This window comes from Dromiciops gliroides, chromosome 2, assembly GCF_019393635.1.
Source record: "Dromiciops gliroides isolate mDroGli1 chromosome 2, mDroGli1.pri, whole genome shotgun sequence".
Classification (NCBI taxonomy): domain Eukaryota; kingdom Metazoa; phylum Chordata; class Mammalia; order Microbiotheria; family Microbiotheriidae; genus Dromiciops; species Dromiciops gliroides.
This window is the reverse complement of record NC_057862.1, coordinates 190,972,896-190,993,832: the sequence shown is the minus strand read 5'-3', so window position 1 is coordinate 190,993,832 and position 20,937 is coordinate 190,972,896. Positions and strand designations below refer to the sequence as shown.

The window sequence follows — 20,937 nt, the reverse complement described above, 5'->3', positions numbered from 1 at the left end:
AATCTTGTATAACTTACATTGAATTGCTTGAGTTCTTGGGATGGGGGGTAGGAAGGGAGGGAGGAAGAGAAGTTGGAATACAATGTTAAAAATTGATGTCAAAATTTGCTTTTACATGTGATTTGGAAAATAAAATTCTAAACAGAAAAAAATCCCTCCCCCCCAAGACTACTCTCAGTGATCATTTAAATCTGATTTTACTTGTACTTTTTAAAATAGTGTAGGAAGGAAAAACTAAAGTAAGTCCACTGTGTGATTTATCCCAGGGTCCTATCTGAGAGATGACACAATTTGGGACTAGTTAACAGAGAAACTCAAGCAGGCAAGAAGCCAAAACACTCTCATGATGCTTGGCAACTCTCCCTGGCTAGAAGCCAAGCACAGGTCCTGCTGGGCATCATGCTAGGAACACTATGTCCTCTTCCTTCTTCACCTACAAGGTGGTAGGTAGCATGTGCCTGAGGAAGGTGTGGAACATAATACTTCAGACTTGCTGTGATATGGAAGAAAGCTGACAAGCTGATGGATTCAATATGGCCGCAAGACAGGTTCAAGCCCACAGCCTTTCACGGCTTCCATTTTCCTCTGTTATCCCAAGTCACATGACCCTGATTCTAGCCCTAAGTTCCACTTTGGGGTTTTTGTTTTTTGGTGAGGCAATTGGGGTTAAATTACTTGCCCAGGGTCACACAGCTAGTAAGTGTCAAGTGTCTAAGGCCGGATTTGAACTCAGGTCCTCCTGACTTCAGGGCCAGTGCTCTATCCGCTGTGCCACCTAGCTACCCCCCTAAATTCCAGCTTGGGCAAGTGACCATCTCTCTAGCCAAGCCTCAACAATAACAGCCCACATTTATATAATAGTGCCTTAAGATTTGCAAAGCATTGCACAATGACCTCATTTTAGCCTCACAACAACTCTGTGAGGTGGGTGCTATTATTATGATGCCCATTTTATAGATGAGGAAATGGCTGAAATGGTTTAGTTTTATCCAGGGTCACAGCTATTAAGGATCTGAGTCAGATTTTGAACTCAGGTCTTCCTGATTCCAAGTCTTGCACTTCAGGTACACCACCACCTCCTAGCTGTCTTAAATATCCTCACTTGTAAAATTAGGAGGTTCCTTTTGGCCAGCTCTTAGCAGTCCACTAATTCTAAGGCTGAGAGAACTTTAATGCAGCCAGGGCAAGCCAATGGAGAGACAAATGGTTTTGCCAGCTGGTTAAAAAGACCGGAGATGTGTATGTATGTGTATTAGCCTTTTGAGACTGCTCCTCCCACTTGACTACCCTAGATGGTCACTTAAACCTGGTTTCACATGTAGAAAAATGTCTGGCAGGGGAGAGAAGGTAGGGGAACAGCCCCATGTGACTCACGGAACTCTTTTAATACCTCAGGGAGGAATCCTGCAGGAGATTCTCCAACAATGAGGGCTAAGGACAAGAATGAGACCTGTATCTGGAATTTCCAGTGGCCAAAGGACATGACACCAATCAGAGTAGGAGGTTAGGAAAAGAGGCAAATGCCTGTCACCCTCTAAAAACACATTTGGAAATAGAAGGATTTGGCTCACCACATGTGTTACAAAACATCTGATGTTGAGCTGCTGTGATAAGAAAACCAAAAAAAACAAAAAGCCCTTGAGGCTTCAGGGCAATGCACAGTCTGGAAACTGGCCAGCACTGTTCAGGTTAAACTGGCACTGCCCAGCGAGCTGAGACAACTGCAGGTGGGAAACATGAGGACATAACTTAGCTCCTGGTGTTGGGAAAGGGACTGACAGCTCTGCCTTGGTCCTGATACAGGTACTTGTACTTCTAACATGAGATGGCTCTGAAAGGGGCGAAAAAGGTATACACTAACAGAGTTAGGCACAATAACCATTTAATATATTTTCCAACTCTAATAAAACTGGCATTTTTATCTTTGCTGCTTCTCTTAATATGTGATTCTGGGCTGTAGACCAACCACATTAGGGCAAATGTGGCCCTATTTAGACCAATACAGTATCTTCTGAAGTATTCCAACCCTGAACTAGGCCTTTCTTGGCTAAGCTCTAAGGCCACTTAGGAAGTTAGGATGGAATGCTTGGTACCTTTGTAAATGGCATGTGCTTTCTTAGGGCAGACACTTCAGAAAGCACTTGGTTTTGGGGGGAATGAAAAAGATAGTAGAAGTCGTTGTAGGGTTATGTGTAACTGAAAGACTCAAGAGATTGTGGGCCCTCCTTCTGCACCTATCATAGCAGCAGGGGACTTGTTTGAGGCAAAAATTTAAAATTAGAATGTATCATCTAGAAGACACAAGCCTTCCCTGTTGCCAGCAACAAGTGTCTAGGATCTGAGCCTGCTGAGTGGGGAAGGGAGCTAGCAAGGGGAGGGAGGGTAGAAGCAAGAGGGAGAAGGGGCAGCCTGAAGCAATAACTCTAATTCTTCTCTTCCCCCACAATCGTGGAGGGTGGGGAAGGGTTCAGCTACCTCAAAAGTTCAACACAAACTGGAAAAAAAACAAAGTAAAGCGGGAGAGCTGGCCAGTGATGAGTGGTCTCGAACAATCCCCAGGAAGACCTTATGTGACTGACCATTAGTTCACTGTACATTTTCAGTTAAACAGGAGAGAATGTGTTAAGGTCTGACTAAGCAGGCACCATGGAGAAAGGCAGCCTGGAGTGCCGGGATGTCTTTGTGAGCCTGTGCAAATGGAGTGAGTGGAGAAGCAGCAGTTTAAAGAGAAAAGAGAAAACTAAGAAAAGCTCTGCAACCACTGGAGCAATGACATGCCGCTCCTCAAAGATACACAGACTGAGGAGCCGTGAGGCTGGAGAAGCCCAGGGAAGAGCTGCTCTTGTGGAGAGAAGGCCCCTCTAAGTGTGGGGCTGGAGGGGAGAGGGGAACAGGACACAGGAAGTCTGCCCCAGGAAACTCTTTCAGTGGTGCCAGCAGAACTTGATTACATTTGCCTATTGAACCCAGCAAAATCCTCAAGGCTTAGGAAAACACTGTCCCTGGGTGGGTGGCTTCCAAAGGAGTCAAGATCATTGGAAGTACTGCTGCCATTGCCCCATTATCCTCAGTAAATCCTGTCTGGTGCTGAGCTCCGGGTGGACAGACAGGCAGACAAGCAGTGGGACTGGCTTTTTGCTGCTCTGAGGTACAGGAAAGCTCCACCAACCCCAGCTTCCCAAAGAAATGTCCTCTGGTCACGTTGCTAGGGAAGGGAACACACTTTTAGATGTTATTTGAAGGCCTCGTTGAAGGCCCGACCAATGACCAGCCTCCGAATCTCACTGGTCCCAGCCCCGATTTCATACAGCTTGGCATCTCGAAGAAAGCGTCCCATAGGGAAATCATTAATGTATCCATTGCCACCTGCAGCCAAGAAGGGGCAAGATAACATTAGTGGGAGTAGGATGTAGGCAGGCCAAGGACGTGGGGAAAACATGTGTCTTTTGCTACCATTTCCTTCTGGGCCTAAAGTAGGGAGTAGATGGTCATGTGGGGATGAGGAAGGGGGTGGGGTGAATCCTCAGCTGGGGCTGAGACTGAAGAAGACCTGAAAGAGGCTCAGGGAACTAAGAAAGATGGAAGTAGGAAAGGGCATTGGCACTGGGTGTGGTAATAATGCTTCTTATTTTTCATTCTTCTGTACTTATAGGCAGCTAGGTTTGGGTGTCTACATAGGGGAGAGGCCAGCATGTTCCCCTAGCAGCAGCCATTGCCCCCAGCAGCTCCTTGTCCCCTGGTGTTGCCTGAACAGTGTATGACGGTCCTGGTGAGTGACTCTCTAACTTGGGCATAAAACCTCAGCAGAAGCAGCTGCTCCCATGAGGCAGCTGAGTGGCTGGGGGGCAGGGGGAGGGGGGATGCACGGGACGACTCACCTAAGCACTGGATGCCATCCAGAGCCACTTGTGTGGCTGACTCTGCTGCATAAAGGATTGCACTTGCACAGTCCTGTAGGAAGATGGTATCACCCTGTACCTCTGATAGGGCCCCTGCTGGACCCTGACAGAGGGGAGCACTCGAGAGGCAGGAGGGCCCTTTGGGTAGGGAAGGAGGTGCCCATAGGCTGGCATGCAGAGAGAATCCCTTCTTCTCTAGCATTCCTTCCCCCTGCCCCCACCATTTCCTTTGATTTGAAAGCTCCCCACCATCACCTTTCCCAGAAAAGGGAGGTGCTTACCTTGGGAGTATGTAACCCATCATCACAAGCTTTGGCCACGTTATAGATGTAATGCCGACTGGTTGCGAGGCGGGTGTACATGTCTGCCATTTTGCCCTGCATCAGCTAGGCACAAACAAATACCCAGGGTTAATATCTCCAGCCCCTTTCCTCCCAAGAGGAACAGGAGTGGCTCTAAGGAATCCTTGGGGAAGGGATGGAATTTGCTCAGGGTACCAGTGTCGGTTGACACCTGGGAAATGACGCTCTCCATCATTCCACCCCCACAAGATTCAGGCTGTCTTTAAAAGCACTTCATTTTAAATCGTCTTTCAAGGGAGTTATTAACTTCCCCTGTGCCTCTGAAGACAAGAATGCCTTACAGGACACGCCTCCTTTTCCCACATCCTTCCCCCCTCCCACTCCAGCCCCAAACAATAACTGAATGTTCCCACACCAACATCAAAAAACAAGCCCTGGGCTGACATGGTCCAGCTTCCCTAAAAGCCAAGCACATACGCAGTAGTGAGGGAGCAAAGGCATGTTTAGTATTGTCCATTTCCTACATGCAAGCACCTAGGGAACAGGGGAGTGGGTGGTGGTCCCATGGACACTTCTTGGACAGCTGGTGCCAGGAGTCCTGCTCCATGGAGATGATAAGCAAACAACCACTTCCAAGACCACCGGGCTGCTGTTTCCATAAGGTACTTGGGGTTCTGGGGGAACTCAGCCAGGGGAAAAGCAGCCATATCTGCATTCCATGTCTTGCTCCTTCCTCTAGCATGGCACACCTCCCCAGCCAGAGCCTACTCACTTGAAAATGGCCGATCTTTTGGCCAAAGGCTTCCCTCACATGCAGGTAGGGGATGGTGTGATCCAGCACAGCTTGCATGATCCTGCCAGAGGGAAGGAAGCCCTTCATTGCCCATCCCTGAATGAGGAAAGCTAGCAAAGGAGCAGGGGAGGGGAGATGGGCTAGGACTAGTGATCCCACAGAGACAGGACTTAGGGGTCACTGATGGCAAAGTCATGGAACCTATAGGGAGAAAAAGCATGATATCCCATCCTCTTCTGATCTCAAAGCACCTGAGGTATATATCACAAATGAAAAAGCACTGGTCTAGGAGTCAAAGGACTTCAGTTCTCAGGCCAACCCTTGCCACTAATAATACTGCTGAGCCTCAGTTCTGTCATTTGGAAGTTTTTGTTCGGTAACTCTAGCCAGACCAGATGATGTCTTAAAGGCTGTTCTAGCTCTGATTTTTTTTTGGGGGGGGGGTGCATGGGTGGAGGTAGGGGAGTAAATATCTAGACCTGTGATTTCATCTACATAAGAAATAATCCATGTGAAAGGTCCTTTCACAGACTCATCCTGGGAACTCATCTGCAACTTCTAGTCTGAGAGACTGTAAACACTGGGAGGGTAAGTGACTTGCCAGGATCCCATAGTTGGTATGAATGGACTTGGGGCCTCAGTCTAGTCCTCTATGCACTGGGCCAGGCTGCTTCTTAGTCCTGTGACTAAATAAATCACTTGTGTAATTTCTCCTTTTCTAAGGGTTCTTAGCAGGGGAAAACCGAGGCCAGGAAAAAAGCAGCGATACCTGCCTGCTACTCCATGGCAGCAGGCTTGGGGTCAGAACTCAGGCCTTCTGCTTTAGCCTACGGGCTGAACCACGCAGTTCCTGAAGCACAAGCCACTGCTATGCTAAGAGATGTAAAGGGGGGGGGGGGGCGGAGTGTGTGCCTGCCTGCTCACACACACATGCATGACATCACCTTTGTTCCAAAGAAGGAAAAACTGAAGCTCAGAGGTGAGGAATCTATGGGACTGAAGGGAGATGCTGATAGCAGCAGCTGATAAGGAGGGAGACCAGAACCTAAGTAATGCATACTTACCCCAGGGGCCCCCCAGACAGCACTAAGCGCTCCAGATCCAGTCCACTCATCAGTACATAGACACCCTTATTCAGGTGACCCAGGACATTGGACACTAGTGGGGAAAGTGCCTAATCAGTTGGAGTCGAGGAGGATTCAAAGCTGCCAATAGACAGTTATCACTTCATCTTGGTCAGACCTCTGTCAAAGTGCACATTACCCCATATGGTTCCATGAAAGCGATTCTGACTCCTAGGACCCATGATGCAAGAGTGGAGCTTTTTTAAGAGATATTTGCTGAAGGGCATGTTGTTCAATCAGGAGTAACTGCTCTTTATGGCTAACAAGGAGTCTTTGGTGTGCTGAATGCTAGGTATTATTTGCCATTTTACAGACCAGGAAATGGAAGGTCTGAGAGATAAGGTGATCTGCTCAGGGACACACAACAATTTATCTGAGGTGGAATGTGAACTCTGCTCTTTTGACTCCAGAACTATATTGTTCTTTCTAAACCTCTTAATCTCTTAAATCTACCAGGCTTAAATTGTTACATCTGCTTTCTTCTCAGGATTCCTTGGTTCGAACCCCCTGCCCTTGAGCAGGTATTTCAGATGAGGTAAATCAAGCCACTTCTCGGGGCCAGTAGACTCATCTGTAAATTGAAGAGGATGGCCAGGGTCATCTCTAAGGTGGCTTCCAACTCTAAAAGCATGGCTGTGGTGGCCCCCTTTACCCACACTTAGGGTCATGATAAAAGAACACTTTGTGTTCCCTCCAAAGACACCAACCTTCCACATTGATGCTATGCTTCCTATGAACCAGTCTCCAAGACCACCTGAGTTAGGGTAGTGAGTCTACACTAGGAAGATCTTGGGGACTTGTGATCTGGGTCAAATCTCCTTCTGGAAAATCTCCTAGGATTTCTAGTGTAGTGAAAAGAGCACTGCATGAGGACCCAGAATCCCTGGCTTATCACTCAGGCTCTGATGCTTATTAGCTACATGAACAACATTTCACATCTGAGTTTCTACTGTGGTCTCTAGGTCTAGATCTTTCCGTTCTATCATGGAATCATCATTCTAAGCCACTCCAGGGTCACAGAAAGGGGAAGGCAGGTTTTAGGCCCTGGAAGCCAGTTGCCTCTATGCTCAGTGACATGGGGACTTTGCTAAATATTCTTTTGGATAACACAACAGGACACTGGATATCCTTGGGGACAATATAACTGTCCCATTCATAAAAATGTCCTCTAATCCTGAGTTTAAAGAGATGATGCACTTAAGTGAGGTGAGCTTTGAACTCTAAAAAAATCAGTGATGGACAGATACTGATTCATCCACATGTATTTCCTTAGAACAAAAGCAGTATTTTGTGAGGCAGACAGCCTGCATGGGAAATTGAATTCAGAACTTAACAGTAATGCAGCCTAAGCCATGGGATGATCAGAGCAGCCCTGGGCTTCCTTAGGCACTGTCCCCTTTTCACAGATGCTCTGTTTGATCAGGCACATAAGAGGGAGAGAATTGCAGGGTCAATTAGCCTCCCTCCCCTGGGTCTTACAGATAGTTCTCTTGTGACATTTTTCCATCCTTGCCAGTAAATGATTCAAATTGTCAGTGTAGACAGATTCCATATACTCACAAGCGAATTATTGGCTCAGGATAAACTGTGTGTCCCACATATTATTTCTCTGTCAAGGTTAACATGAACCAGATACCTAAGTATACTTCTCTGCATAAGGACTATAATTTATTCCCTTAGACTCTGGAGTGTGGGCATGACTGCCTAGAAGTACCTGGTCAAGATTGACACCTTCCTAATACCTGAACCCATGAAAACAGTGGCTGGGTTCAGGGCCTAATTACAGATCTTTGATAGACAGTCTGACAGGAAAAAAAGAAAATAAAAGAAAGAAAAGTTGTAACAGGATTTTTCAAGGAAGAATGGGTTGGCACAGGAGGCAGCATGGTGGAGTGGGAAAAACTATTGATTTTAAGTCAGGAGTGGGGCCTGAAACCTGGCTCCAAGGCCTGTGTGACTTTCAGCAAGTCATTTAACTTCTGAGCCTGTTTTCTTTCTTTCTTTCTTTTTTTTTTTTTTTGGTAAGGCAATTGGGATTAAGTGACTTGCTCAGGGTCACACAGCTAGTAAGTGTTAAGTGTCTGAGGCCGGATTTGAACTCAGGTACTCCTGAATCCAGGGCCAGCACCACCTAGCTGCCCTTGAGCCTGTTTTCTTGATGGTAAAAGGAGAGGGTTAGGGTTAGCTTTGATGACCCACAAGGTCCTCTTCAGCTTTAAACCTTTGATCCTACCATCTCTGGGTAGAATGGTTGGAGCCAGGGTTCATCTCAGGGATACTCACCAGGGACCTTGCAGTTTTCAAAGACCAGCTCACAGGTGTTAGAGCCCCTCATTCCTAGCTTGTCTAGCTTCTTGGATGTGCTAAATCCAGGCATGCCCTGTGGGGGGGAACAAGAAATGGCCCTAGGCTAGATCCTCACAAGAAGGCAGAGAGGAAATACAATTAGATCCAATTAACACCAAATTAAATGAGAAATGGTGATTTTGTATTCAGGTAATAGAGAGTGTTTAGTCTCAAGACCTTAAGGACCCCAAGAGGTGCTTGGAGATCTCATTTTAGCAGATAGCTTCCTATTGCACTTGGGTCCCATTCCTAATGGAGGGAAAAAGAGACTGGATTTTGGCCAGCAACGCAAAACATTTTAGTTGAGCTTTTTATCTTCACATGGTACTGGATGAGGGTCTTCATACAAGTAAAACTCCAGACTTAGTCCCTGCCATCTTGGAGCTTACCACTGATAAAGATGGAAACAGATGAACAAAAAGACGAGAATATTATATAATATAGTAACATTGAGATTTAGGTGGAGAAACTTCAGGAGTTACATTGATTTATTTATTTATTTTGACAGGAGGGTCCAGGGAGAATTAACTATTTCTTTCAATTAATTAAGAAAGGCTTCAAAGAAAGAACAGCATTTCAAATGTTGCTTGAGATGAGATAATTTTGTGCAGCAAGTGGGAATTCTAAGCATGGGGTGTAGTGTAGGACAAAGTTTAAAGACAAGTTGTAAGGTGGTCAGAAGCAAATTTGTGACAGGTGTAGAGGTTAGTTCAGAGGCATAGGAAGAGACCTAGGAAATGAGGTAGCCTAATGAAAAGTATCTTGGACTTGACCTACAATGTAATGAGGCCAGAGGAGGGGGCTATTAGGGTCAGAGAAGAGTATTTTGAGAGTAGAATCAGTATCTTGACTCTATTACCAAAAGGAAACACATCCCTCCCCGTTTACCTTCTCCACAATGAAGGCTGTGATGCCTTGGGAAACTGGCACAGCAGACATGTCTGTCTTGGCATAGACAATGACAACATCAGCATCTGGTCCGTTGGTGATCCAAAACTTTGTGCCATTCAGGAAGTAGTAATCCCCTAAGGAGATGTAGTTCTGGCTAGTCAGCCTAGATTCCTTGTTTCTATCTTAACCAGTTAGAGGCTGTGGATCCTTCTAAAGGTATCCAAGGAACAGGAACTAGAACATTTATGTGGAGCCCAGCCCAAATGCTACTCTCCTGACATGCCACACTTCCCCACCCCGCCGACAGAGCCTTCCCTAGACCCTGTCATGGGAGCCAGTTGCCCAGGGTTGAAGGTAACAGTCATCACACCTTTCTTTTCAGCTTTCAGCTTCATGGATACAACATCAGAACCGGCATTGGGCTCACTCATGGCCAAGGCTCCAATATGTTCCCCACTGATGAGCTGTGGGAGACATCACAAAACCTCCATGAGGAAATCTGGGGCTCTTTCAGCAGCTACCCATTCATTGTGCCAAAGATCTGATGCTTTCTTTGTGATTTCTTTGGATTTCACCCCTGAAGACTTTCCTTTTGGATCTGAGCACCGGTGAGGGCTCAGGAAAATAAAAGGTCATTTTTTAAAAACTAGAGAGAGCCTCTGTCCCTTCCTTAAGAGCCTGATGAATCATGCCAATCTGTGTTTCCATAAGACCTCACATAGCAACACTATCAACAGATTGGCTCTGGAATGCTGAGTTTTATTCCAATTACATCAGGTCCAAGACAGGATGGTTATGAAACTGTCAACGACCCAATAATCATCAGGGGAAGCTCCTGAACGCTAATTTACTCCCAAGCCCCACTTTAGGGCCAGTATTGCCTACCCTGCTGCACCCACCTTTCCTGTGCATGTTTACCTTGGGGAGGTATTTTTCCTTTTGGGCTTCATTTCCATTTCGGACCAGTTGATTGACACAGAGGTTGGAGTGGGCTCCATAACTGAGCCCCACAGATGCAGAGGCTCGGGATATCTCCTCCATGACTAACACGTGGTCCAGATAGCCCAGGCCTGCTCCACCATATTCAGCTGGGGGAGCGAGAGGAGAACACAGAAAAGATAAAATAATGGCAACCATAAAAATACAACTGCTTTGAATTCTTTAGGAGAAATAGGCTGTGAGTGATAAATCTTCAGACATGACCAATGTGTTATTTTGTTTTGTTTGAATACTTATCCGGTGCACTGGAAGGTTCTCTTGGTGGTGGGGAGTCACTAGGAAGGGACTATGACATAAACTAAAAACATTAAACCCCAGAAAGAGAATTCGTATACTATATGGGTATGAGACTTCTGGGTAACCAAAAGCCCTTGGCTTTTGGGTTCTCTAGCAGTCTGTCATCAAGACCATTCTTTTGTTGTTGTTGTTGTTGAGGCAGTTGGGGTTAAGTGACTTGCCCAGGGTCACAAAGCTAGTAAGTGTTAAGTGTCTGAGGTCAAATTTGAACTCAGGTCCTCCTGACTCCAGGGCTGGTGCTGTATCCACTGTGCCACCTAGCTGCCCCAAGACCATTCTTAAAAAGCCTTTCCTGCTTGCTAGGATCTAGCAAAGCCTCCAACTACCCAGGGTCACCTATATGCCACAAGGAAGCATTAGATTAGATGCTGGGGTAAGGGAGGGAGAGAAGCACCACTTGGTAATAATGCCTCAATGCTTAACTCATTAGTGATTCTAGTGATGGGAATTTCAGGTCAGATGAGATTAGCACATTAGGGCTTTCAAATAACTTCAACTTTTTTTTTTTTGGTTTGTTTGTTTGTGAGGCAATTGGGGTTAAGTGACTTGCCCAGGGTCACACAGCTAGTAAGTGTCAAGTGTCTGAGGTCAAATTTGAACTCAGGTCCTCCTGAATCCAGGGCCGGTGTTCTATCCACTGCACCACCTAGTTGCCCCCGCAAATAACTTTTACTTTTAAACTCAACCAGCCAGCCCAGAGAATGAATGAGAAAAGGCCCTTCCTTCCTTTCTTCTTTAAAAAAGAAACATTTTTATTTAAAGTTTTGAGTTCCAAATTCTATCCTTCCCTCCCTCTCCCCTATCCTCCGCTCCCTGAAGGGGTAAGCAATCAGATATAGGTTGTACATGTACAATTATGTAAAACATTACCATATTTGTCATCTTTTATAAGAAAACTTGAATGAAAGAAAAAATGAAAAGGATGAAAGTGAAAAATAGCATGCTTCAGTCTGTGTTCAATCCACATCAATTCTTTCTTTGGAGGTGAATAGTATGTTTCATCATTAGTCCTTTGAGATTGTCTTGGATCATTGCATTGTTGAGAATGGTTAAGTCTTGGGGCAGCTAGATGGTGCAGTGGATAGAGCACCGACCCTGGAGTCAGGAGTACCTGAGTACAAATTGGGCCTCAGACCCTTGACACTTACTAGCTGTGTGACCCTGGGAAAGTCACTTAACCACAACTGCCTCACCAAAAAAAAAAAAAAAAAAAAAAGAGGTGGAGGACCCTGAGTGTGAAACATGATATATGCTTTTAGATTTGACTAAAGGGCTGGCCAGTTTTATTAAACTGGCTTTCCTCCATTTCTTTTTCAGTCTTTGTTAGAAAGGATTAACTGGACAGATAGGGAAGCAGGGAGGCATATAACCAAAAATTAAATTGTTATAAAAAATAAAAGAAATAAATACTAAAATGAAAAATAGATTTAACCAGCCCCCACCCCATAAAAAAGTGAAACATGATTTGCCTAAATCTGAGGATCTTTCATGTTGTGTACTGGAGGAAAATACTTGTTTACTCTATGAGTTTAGTTTTGTAGTAGTTAAGACAGTGTCCATTGTACTTGTTTACTTATACTTGGATAACATTTAAAAGTTTTTTAAAGAGGGAGATAAAGATTTTCTGTTTATAGTCTATGCTAAGATAAATCTCAGCCACTCAAAACCTAACCTTTCCTGTCTCCTCCAACTCCAGAGGACAGTGGCATTTTCTCATGGGTCAGCCAAGGCAGGGTGGGTGATACAGTTGGCTATTCTGCCTTTTTTTTTTAATCTTTTTTTAACACTGTTATAAGTTTTATTTGCCAATAAATTAAAGTGTATTCATAATATTTTATTCTTTTGACCACTTTTAAAATTCAAAGCCCTTAGGAAAGGGCTTGGCTTCCCATTTAATCTTCAGATTCAGAACCTTCCTCATCGTGACGAACTGGAATCATGAAGCTTCCTTGTCTAATGCAACCACATGAAGCCAATCATGAAGATTGTTTTTCTTGAGATATTTCTTGGGAAGATAAATTTTAAGTATCTTTTAGAGAACTATTTCTCAGACACAACCATGATCTTGTTCTTGAAGCGTTAAATATGAACATTCCCTAGGTTCCCTGTTTTTCCACCAACTTTACTTTTTCCTTCATGAATTGCTCAAAATTTCTAGAATCAAAGATTCCATCTTCAACTGGATGGGTAAGGTCAAGGTTAAACTTCCAAGTAGATCTCTTGGCGGTACCATGCTTGGACACAGATGTGGAAAGAGCATCTTTTTTTTTTAATCTTTAAAGGTATTTATTTTGAGGAACTTAAAATCTGCACATGTACAAAAAACATTTGAACTTAAAAAAAAAATTTTGGGGGCAGCTAGGTGGCACAGTGGCTAGAGCACCGGCCCTGGATTCAGGAGGACCTGAGTTCAAATCCGACCTCAGACACTTGACACTTACTAGCTGTGGTACCCTGGGCAAGTCACTTAACCCCTATTGCCCTAAAAAAAAAAATTTAATTAAAAAAAATTTTTTGGTGAGGCAATTGGGGTTAAATGACTTGCCCAGGGTCACACAGCTAGTAAGTGTCAAGTGTCTGAGGCCGGATTTGAACCAGGTCCTCCTGATCCAGGGCCGGTGCTCTATCCACTGTGCCACCTAGCTGCCCCACATTTGAACTTTTTAGAAAAAGCCTATACAATGTTCACTGTTTTTTATCCTACCCATTAAGATTTTACCATAAGGAAAGAGTTTTAAAAAATATCATGCCAGTCTTTCTGGCAGTTCAGTTAGTTTGAAATATCCCTATTATATTGAGATATTAAAGTGTAAAAGTACTGAAAATTCATTCATAAAAAGGAGAAACTAAAACTAACTTATCTTTCTTGGTTCATAAACAGTAACTGGACAAAAATTTACTTGGAAAAGTGTCTTAAAAAGGAAAACTGTTAGGGGCGGCTAGGTGGAGCAGTGGATAAAGCACCGGCCCTGGATTCAGGAGTTCCTGAGTTCATATTCGGCCTCAGACACTTGACACTTACTGGCTGTGTGACCTTGGGGAAGTCACTTAAGCCCCATTGCCCTGCCAAAAAAAAAAGGAAAACTGTTTTTCATTTATAATTATCCATTCAAAATGGAAATTCATTTAAAAATAATGACAAAGTAAATTAATCTTACCCAAATGCACCGTAGCAGAGTTTCAAGGTTTGCAATGTCATACTAATGATGTCTGGCTACAGCATCCCATTGCCAAAGGAAAAAATTTAATCTGGTTGGCAATTTTAACATTTCAGTTCTGCTATAGAAGTCTTGTCTCCTCAAGTCAGGACATCCTAACCAGCAGTATTCTTTGTTTCAGCATGTCAGGCCCACTGGACTATTTCTTTCAGGATTATGAAAGTAGGAACTTCCAATTTGTGTTCAGCATAGTTTTTTCTTTTTAAAAAAAATCTATTTTCTTTCCCTCTGTCCTCCTTCCCCATTGGAAAACCAAAACCAAAACCAAAAAAATCACTGTAACAATATGCATAGTCGAGCAAAAGAAATTCCCACATTGGCCATGTCTAAAAATTGAATGCAGATTTAATCAGTGTGCACCCCTAGTCCTATCACCTTTCAGTCAGTGTTTGTCTGGGTTCTGCTCTCTTCACTCTATCAGTTCATATAAGGTTTTGTTTTTTTTTAATTGAGCTCTAACTCACATTAAAAATCAAACACTTTTGGGGCAGCTAGGTGGCGCAGTGAATAGAGCACCGGCCCCCGGAGTCAGGAGGACCTGAGTTCAAATCGGCCTCAGACACTTAACACTATCTGTGTGACCCTGGGCAAGTCACTTAACCCCAATTGCCCCTGCAAAAAAAAAAAAAAAAAAAGAATGTCAAAGGAGAGCAGCACTAAGGCCTACTTCTGCCTATGTCCTGACTCCTAGGCTTGATAAGTGTTAAGAGTCTGTCTCTGGCTCACCACTTCAGTTAAATGTAATACTCACATTCTTTGGACACATAGAGAACTAGGTAAAAGGAATGTTTCCTGCACCCAAAGCCGGAGGGTATATACAGGGACTTCACAAATCCTCAGGCAACCTGTTGTAAACAGCAGGGCAAAGTAGATTTTTTGTACTGGGGGTGGTGAATTCCCGTTCTCCAAGTTCTGGATTAAGGTATTGGAGGCAGGGGTAAGAAATGGGGATTCTCCTAGCTACCCTCAGAAAGAGTAAGTGGGCTTCATCCCTGCTAAGCTCAAGCCCCTGTAGCATGTGAAAAAACCAACAAAACTAAACAGGTTCCCCATCCCATATTGCTTCCCTGACCAGCCTCAAAGCTTTTGGGACAGTTGTCACTGCACTCCCCTCCTTCTTTGCCCCACCTCCAATCTGACCTAGCAACTCTCTACAAAGAAATCTGACTGATAATTAAACCACCTGCTGTCCCACACATTTTCCTCTCTTTCCTTCTTTTTATGCTATTCCCTCTTCCAGGAATGTCAACACTCTCTTCATCTCTGCTGGTTCTACCCATCCTTCAAGACTCAACTCAGAAGCTACCTCCTTTAAATAGCTCTGCTGGATCAGCCCCGAGAGGAATGATCATAGCATACTGGACAACAGTCTTAGAAAGTACGTACTAGCCCAATACTTCATTTTACAAGATGAGGAGACTGAGGCCCGGAAAGGTTAAGTGACTTGTTCTCCCAAGACAATCACCACACTCGTATTACAGTAACCTTGCACTTTCTTTCCTCTCTTCATAGACTAACTCTTTAAAGACAGGGGAGAGTCATTCATCTCTGTTCTAGCTCCCCACAGTGCTTTTCACAGAGTGGAAACCTGTTTGTCAGATGAATAAAATTCAGCTCTCCACGCCCAAGTTCTTTGTGAGGCTTGACTCAGCAAGGGAACAAGCAGAACAGGACAGGCCTATGGATTTTTCAAGTTGATAATGGCAAAAGACAACCTCCCTGCTGCCAAGTGGATCCCAAGGCCAAACGGCAGTGACACACTGTACCGACATACTCAGCAAAGAAGTTGTTGGCTGGACTGTGCTCAAATGAAGAAGCAATGCTAAGATACTAGAGCAGCCACCTCATCACAACTTTCTCTGGCTGTACTACCGAGAAGAGTCCACTAGGCAGAAATCTAGCACAAGGTCTTTTAGTTGGTGGAGGGGACGGAGCAGTGGGGGATGGACAAGGCTGATTCTGCTAAATTAGGTGGGTTTCATTTCTTAATTCAGTCCCTATATCCCCATCAGAGCCTGAAGTCAGTGCTATCTGTTCGTTGTTTGGACTCTGGGTTAAGTCTAGCCAGAGATAAAGACGAGGAGAAGAGGGACATCTCATCTATCCCAGGCTACTTCAAGTCTGAGAAACCAAGACTACTGCCAAGACCAGACATGAGAATGAAGGAGGGTATGGGGAGCCACTGTAGGAGGCTGGGAGTTAACAGATCAGCTGGTGATCATGATGATCCTGAATCGGAAGAGGAAGGACGAGGATTCTAGGCAGAAAGAGAAGAAGGTGTCCTGAGCAGGGGGAGACAAGAAGTTGAGGACACTGGCAGAGCTGGGGAAGGTGAAGGGAGAAATCTCTTGTACTGTCAATAAATAGTAACTCTTCCCACTCCTTCTGGGAATACTGGGCATAAAGAGGATAGAAAAATCTGTTTTCTTCAGGGACCAGACTCACCAGGGGCTGTGATGCCCAACACTCCTAGGTTCCCCAGTTGTTTCCAGAATTCCTGCAAATAGAAAAGGAACCACAAAATCAAGCAACCAGTATCTGACATAAAAAAGGAAATCAACACAGAACCCAAATACTCAATCCCAGGCCACTTAAAAAATGACATAATATTACTGGGTAGGTTTCAGCAAAGTGGCCACTACAAATGAATTAACCTTTTTTTTTGGGGGGGGGGGCGGCACTGAGGGTTAAGTGACTTGCCCAAGGTCACACAGCTAGTAAGTGTCAAGTGTCTGAGGCCGGATTTGAACTCAGGTCCTCCTAAATCCAGGGCTGGTGCTTTACACTGCGCCACTTAGCTGTCCTCTAAATGAGTTAATCTTAAGCAATGATGTGTGTCCTTAACCATCCAACTCTTGGAGCACAGCGTTTTCTTGGAGCATTTTCTTTTGAGAGGGACTAGAGGATATCGTCTCATTGCCAGTAGTACAAAACTCTGGACTTACCCGAAGGTCCTTGAACTCGTTGGTCTGATCAATTTCATGGGCTTTGGGAGCTAAATGTTGCTGAAGGAATTTGAACATGGTCTGTCGGAGCTGGGAAACAAGAAGGGAAGGGAAAACTAGATGAATAAGCATTGCTGAAAGAGATCACTCACTATAGATTACAAATTCTTTCCACATTCTCATCATCTGAAGGCCAGCAACCCACTAAGGCATACTGAAAGAACCAATCTCAGCTTGAAGAGGGACATTAAAACATACGCTGACCCAGATGCTGAGTTGTGGACCTAGAAATGAAATGTCATTCCAGAGGAGAAAAGAATCTCTAAATTGGCCCAAAAACTGTCAAGAGGATCACAGAATCAGAGATTAGAAACAGAAAAGAATCTTAGAGATGATCAAGTCCAATCCCTTTATTTTAATTTGGAGAAAGATGAGTGATCTGCCAAGATCATAAAGCAGAAGAGCCTAGATTTAAACCTTTCCTCTAACATCTCTCTCCAATTTGCCATGACAACCAGCTCAGATGGTCAACCTTTTGGGTATGATCCCCTATTGGTTAAGATTCCTCAGATACACTCTACCCAAGGTCACACAGAGTGGAGGCAGTCATTGATAGACCAAACATCCCAGAGTTGGAAGGGACCTTAAGTTTCGACTAGAGACCAACCCTCTCAATTCAAAGATGAGGAAACAGGTTTAAGAGGCTAAATGTCTTACTTGCCCAAGGTTACAAAGCCAGTAAATGCCTGAGGTTAGATTTTAACTCTGGTCTAACAACTTCAAATAAGCACTTTTTTAAAAGGGCCACCAAAGGGTTATTGTTATTAAATATTGAAACAGGTTACCAGAGGACTACAGAATAATTGTCCATCTGGGAAAGCATAAGAAATGGCAACAAGGGGACAGGTGGCGTGGTGGATAGAGCACCGGCCCTGGATTCAGGAATACCGGAGTTCAAATCCGGCCTGAGACACTTAACACTTACTAGCTGTGTGACCCTAGGCAAGTCACTTAACCCTCATTGCCCAGCCCCCACCCCCCCAAAATAATAATAAGAAATGGCAATAAAAATGTTGTTTGAGATGATTCAGGTGCAGTTGGGTCTACAGAATAAAGAACAGATTAAATGCTGTTGTTGTTTAGTTGTATCTGACTCTGAGTGACCCCACTTGGAGTTTTTCTTGGCAAAAGTACTGGAGTGGTTTTGCCATTTTCTTCTCGAGTTCTTTTACAGATGAGGAAACTGAGGCAACCAGGGTAAAGTGACTTGCCAAGGTCACACAGCTCGAATAAGTGTCTGAGGCCAAATCTGAACTCGGGTCTTCCTGACTCCAAGTCCCTGCCTCTATCCACTGTGCCACCCAAATGTCCATTAAACCCTTCGGTCCCTCTAAATTCTTAGTCTCGTCAAATCAGTGAACTTGAGTTCAGAGCTGGGGGCTCTGGGACCTCATCGGTACCTAAGAAGAGAGAGCTTTGGGCAATAGAACCAAGATGTACACAAAGGAAAAGCATGATAAACATTCTTCGTCCAAAAAGGCTGGACCAGTGCCAAATCCGCAAGGCAGGGGGCCGCGGTTTGAATTTCCATATGCCCTCAGCCTGCCCTTGTATAATATAATGTCTTTCCTTACCAGGGCGCCTCTTAATGTTAACATTAATCTAAGAGAAGAAAGGTAAACACTGGCCCGGACCGCAGGTTGCAGGACAGTGCCCCGTGGTCCCTCTTTAGGTCCCCCCGCTACTGGCGCGCTTGAGGGGCCCGGCATCCAGCTGCTGGGGATATGGGGCTGCCCGCGGGCCTGAGGCTCAGTGGGGGTTGCTCTCCTGGGAGGAGGCACGGGGCACGAGGCGCTCCGCTCATCGCTCAGAGGGGGAAGACAGGGCTAGTCCGTCTGCCTCAGGCCGCCGGGCGCTTGAGAAGCTGAGGCTGGGCCCGGGCTGGGCCCAGGCCGGGGGCCTGAGCTCCTGCGGAGGGCGGAGAGAGGGGAGGCCGGGGGGACGGCGTGGGTTTAGCGGGTGCTTCGGCCGCCACCCGCTAGGGGGAACTCCGCAGCGAGGGGCCAGGGGACACTTTTGCTACCTGTTTCTGCTCTTCGTTCAGCCTGTTTATCGGTGTCATCCACAGGCATCGTCGAATATCCCCGCCGTGAGGCGAGGAGCGCGGGCGGCCGCAGTCTCCACCAAGGCAGGCGGAATAAATCAGCCAAGATACAGGCGCCATCACTGCTCCCAGGTCTGAGTCGAGCCTTTTGACCTGGGCCTATCGCTAGCAACTCCACCAATCTGCGAGTGTCTCTCCTCTGTCCAATCAGAGAGGGGGTGGGGTAGCCAGCAGCCTATCAGCGTCCCGATGCTCCAAGTGACACCCTCCTCCAGACGCAGGACACCTTCAAGCCAATCAGCGGCGGCGTCCTGAGCGGCTAGGTCTCCTCCCTGCGAAGCAGCCGAGAAGTGCCAACAGTGGGCAGTGGTCAAATCTCGCCATGGCTATTTCTACAGGGATTAGCACTTCTTAAGGCTGCCTTCTCCCTGTACCACTCATTCTTCAAACAAAATAAAAATTTTCTGGCAAACTCTCAGTTGCCAGATTGCAACATTCCCAGGGAATATTTGGTTCCTCTAGACCTCACTCTTAGGCTTGGGGGATCAGTCTGAGAATCACCTTCTCTAGCCCATTCTTTTTACAACAGGTAAAAAAAAAGTACCTAAAATGGGGTTGGGAATGCAAGAGACCAGAAGAGACAGGCTCTTAATCACTTTTTAAAAAAATTACTATTATTGTATTAATAGTAGTATTTAGATAGCTCTTACTAAGTGGGAGGTACAGTACTAAGTGCTTTAAAAAAATATTACCCTAATTGTTTGCCCATCGGTTGGGGAATGGCTGAACAAGTTGTGGTATATGAATTAATGGAATACTATTGTACTGTAAGAAACGATGAGCAGGGCCGATTTCAGAGAAACCTGGAAGGGCTTTCATGAATTGATGCTGAGTGAGATGAGCAGAACCAGGAGAACATTGTACACAGTATCGTCAACATTATGTGTTTCATCAACTGTGATAGACTTGATTCTTCTCAGCAATACAATGATACAAGATAGTTCCAAAGGACTCATGATGGAAAATGCCTCTAAATCCAGAAAAAAAAAAGAACTGTGGAACATGGATGCAGATTGAACCATACTGTTTCTTTGCTCTTGGTGCTATTGTTTTTCTTTTTTGAGGTTTTTTCCTTTTTGCTCTGATTCTTCTTTCACAGCATGACTAATGCAGAAATATGTTTAATGTGATTGTACATATATAACCTATATCAGATTACTTGCTGTCTTGGGAAGAGGGGAGGGAGGGGGAAAAATTTGAAACTAGAAATATTATAAAAACAAATGTTGAGGGGCAGCTAGATGACACAGTGGATAGAGCACCGGCCCTGGAGTCAGGAGTACCTGAGTTCAAATTTGACCTCAGACACTTAACACTTACTAGCTGTGTGACCCTGGGCAAGTCACTTAACCCCAATTGCCTCACTAAAAAAAATAAAAACAAAAATAAAAACAAATGTTGAAAACTATCTCTACATGTTACAAGAAAAGAATAAAATTCTTTTATAATAAAAAAAATTACCCTAATTTATCTTCCAACAACTTTGGGAGGTAGGTGTTATACTTTTCTTAATTTTAGAGGTGAGGAATTGGGGAAGATTGAGGGTTAGGAACTTGTACAAGGTCATACAGTGTTTGAGGACCAGTCTGAAATTAGGTCTTCCTGACATAGACTGCCCAGCACTCTGTGTATCATGTTGCCACAAAGAACAGTGGTAGTAGTGATGGACAGAAATTAAACAAATGCCTAATATGCATGTACTGCTAGTTTTGTGGGCAGAAGATACTTGTCAACCTGCTTTTTTTCATGAGAAATTAGACAAAACACTACAAGTGAAGTGGTTTCAGACCAATGGAGGACCAAAAAGACTGCAACACATTGCTAGTGGGGTTCAATTAGTTGGGGTTTTTTTAAATGGGCTAAAAGGGGACTTTTAAAAATAAAATAAAAGTTTGTTGCACTGACAAAAAAAAAATTGAAAAAGTCAATGAAAAAAGATGGCAGCCATCCAAGGGATCA

At 44.7% G+C, this 20,937-nt stretch overlaps 1 protein-coding gene across 2 annotated transcripts; it reads right to left on the bottom strand.

Annotated features, from left to right (window-relative positions):
• Positions 1 to 181: 181 nt before the first annotated feature.
• IVD (isovaleryl-CoA dehydrogenase) lies at positions 182 to 19,107 on the bottom strand. 2 transcript variants are annotated; one of them, XM_043983627.1, is made up of 12 exons: positions 18,898 to 19,107; positions 16,815 to 16,904; positions 16,315 to 16,366; positions 10,274 to 10,443; positions 9,726 to 9,819; positions 9,353 to 9,489; positions 8,402 to 8,498; positions 6,059 to 6,152; positions 4,974 to 5,055; positions 4,181 to 4,285; positions 3,879 to 3,951; positions 182 to 3,366 (listed from the first exon to the last, which is right to left on the bottom strand). In XM_043983627.1, exons 1-12 carry the CDS (start codon positions 19,036 to 19,038, stop codon positions 3,233 to 3,235), a joined length of 1,269 nt encoding a protein of 422 aa, XP_043839562.1. In that variant the 5' UTR covers positions 19,039 to 19,107; the 3' UTR covers positions 182 to 3,232. The 2 variants fall into 2 exon arrangements, with proteins under 2 accessions (XP_043839562.1, XP_043839563.1); XM_043983628.1 differs by lacking the exons at positions 9,353 to 9,489; positions 9,726 to 9,819.
• Positions 19,108 to 20,937: the final 1,830 nt, after the last annotated feature.

What these genes read in the sequence shown, in the direction of transcription:
- IVD (XM_043983627.1), bottom strand. Translation starts at nt 19,038, where the DNA reads ATGGCGCCTGTATCTTGGCTGATTTATTCCGCCTGCCTTGGTGGAGAC. An exon ending in TGAACGAAGAGCAGAAACAG is followed by an intron (nt 16,905 to 18,897) that starts GTAGCAAAAGTG and finishes CTTGTTTCCCAG; the next exon opens with CTCCGACAGACCATGTTCAA. An exon ending in TGAAAACTGCAAGGTCCCTG is followed by an intron (nt 6,153 to 8,401) that starts GTGAGTATCCCT and finishes TTTCCCCACTAG; the next exon opens with TGTCCAATGTCCTGGGTCAC.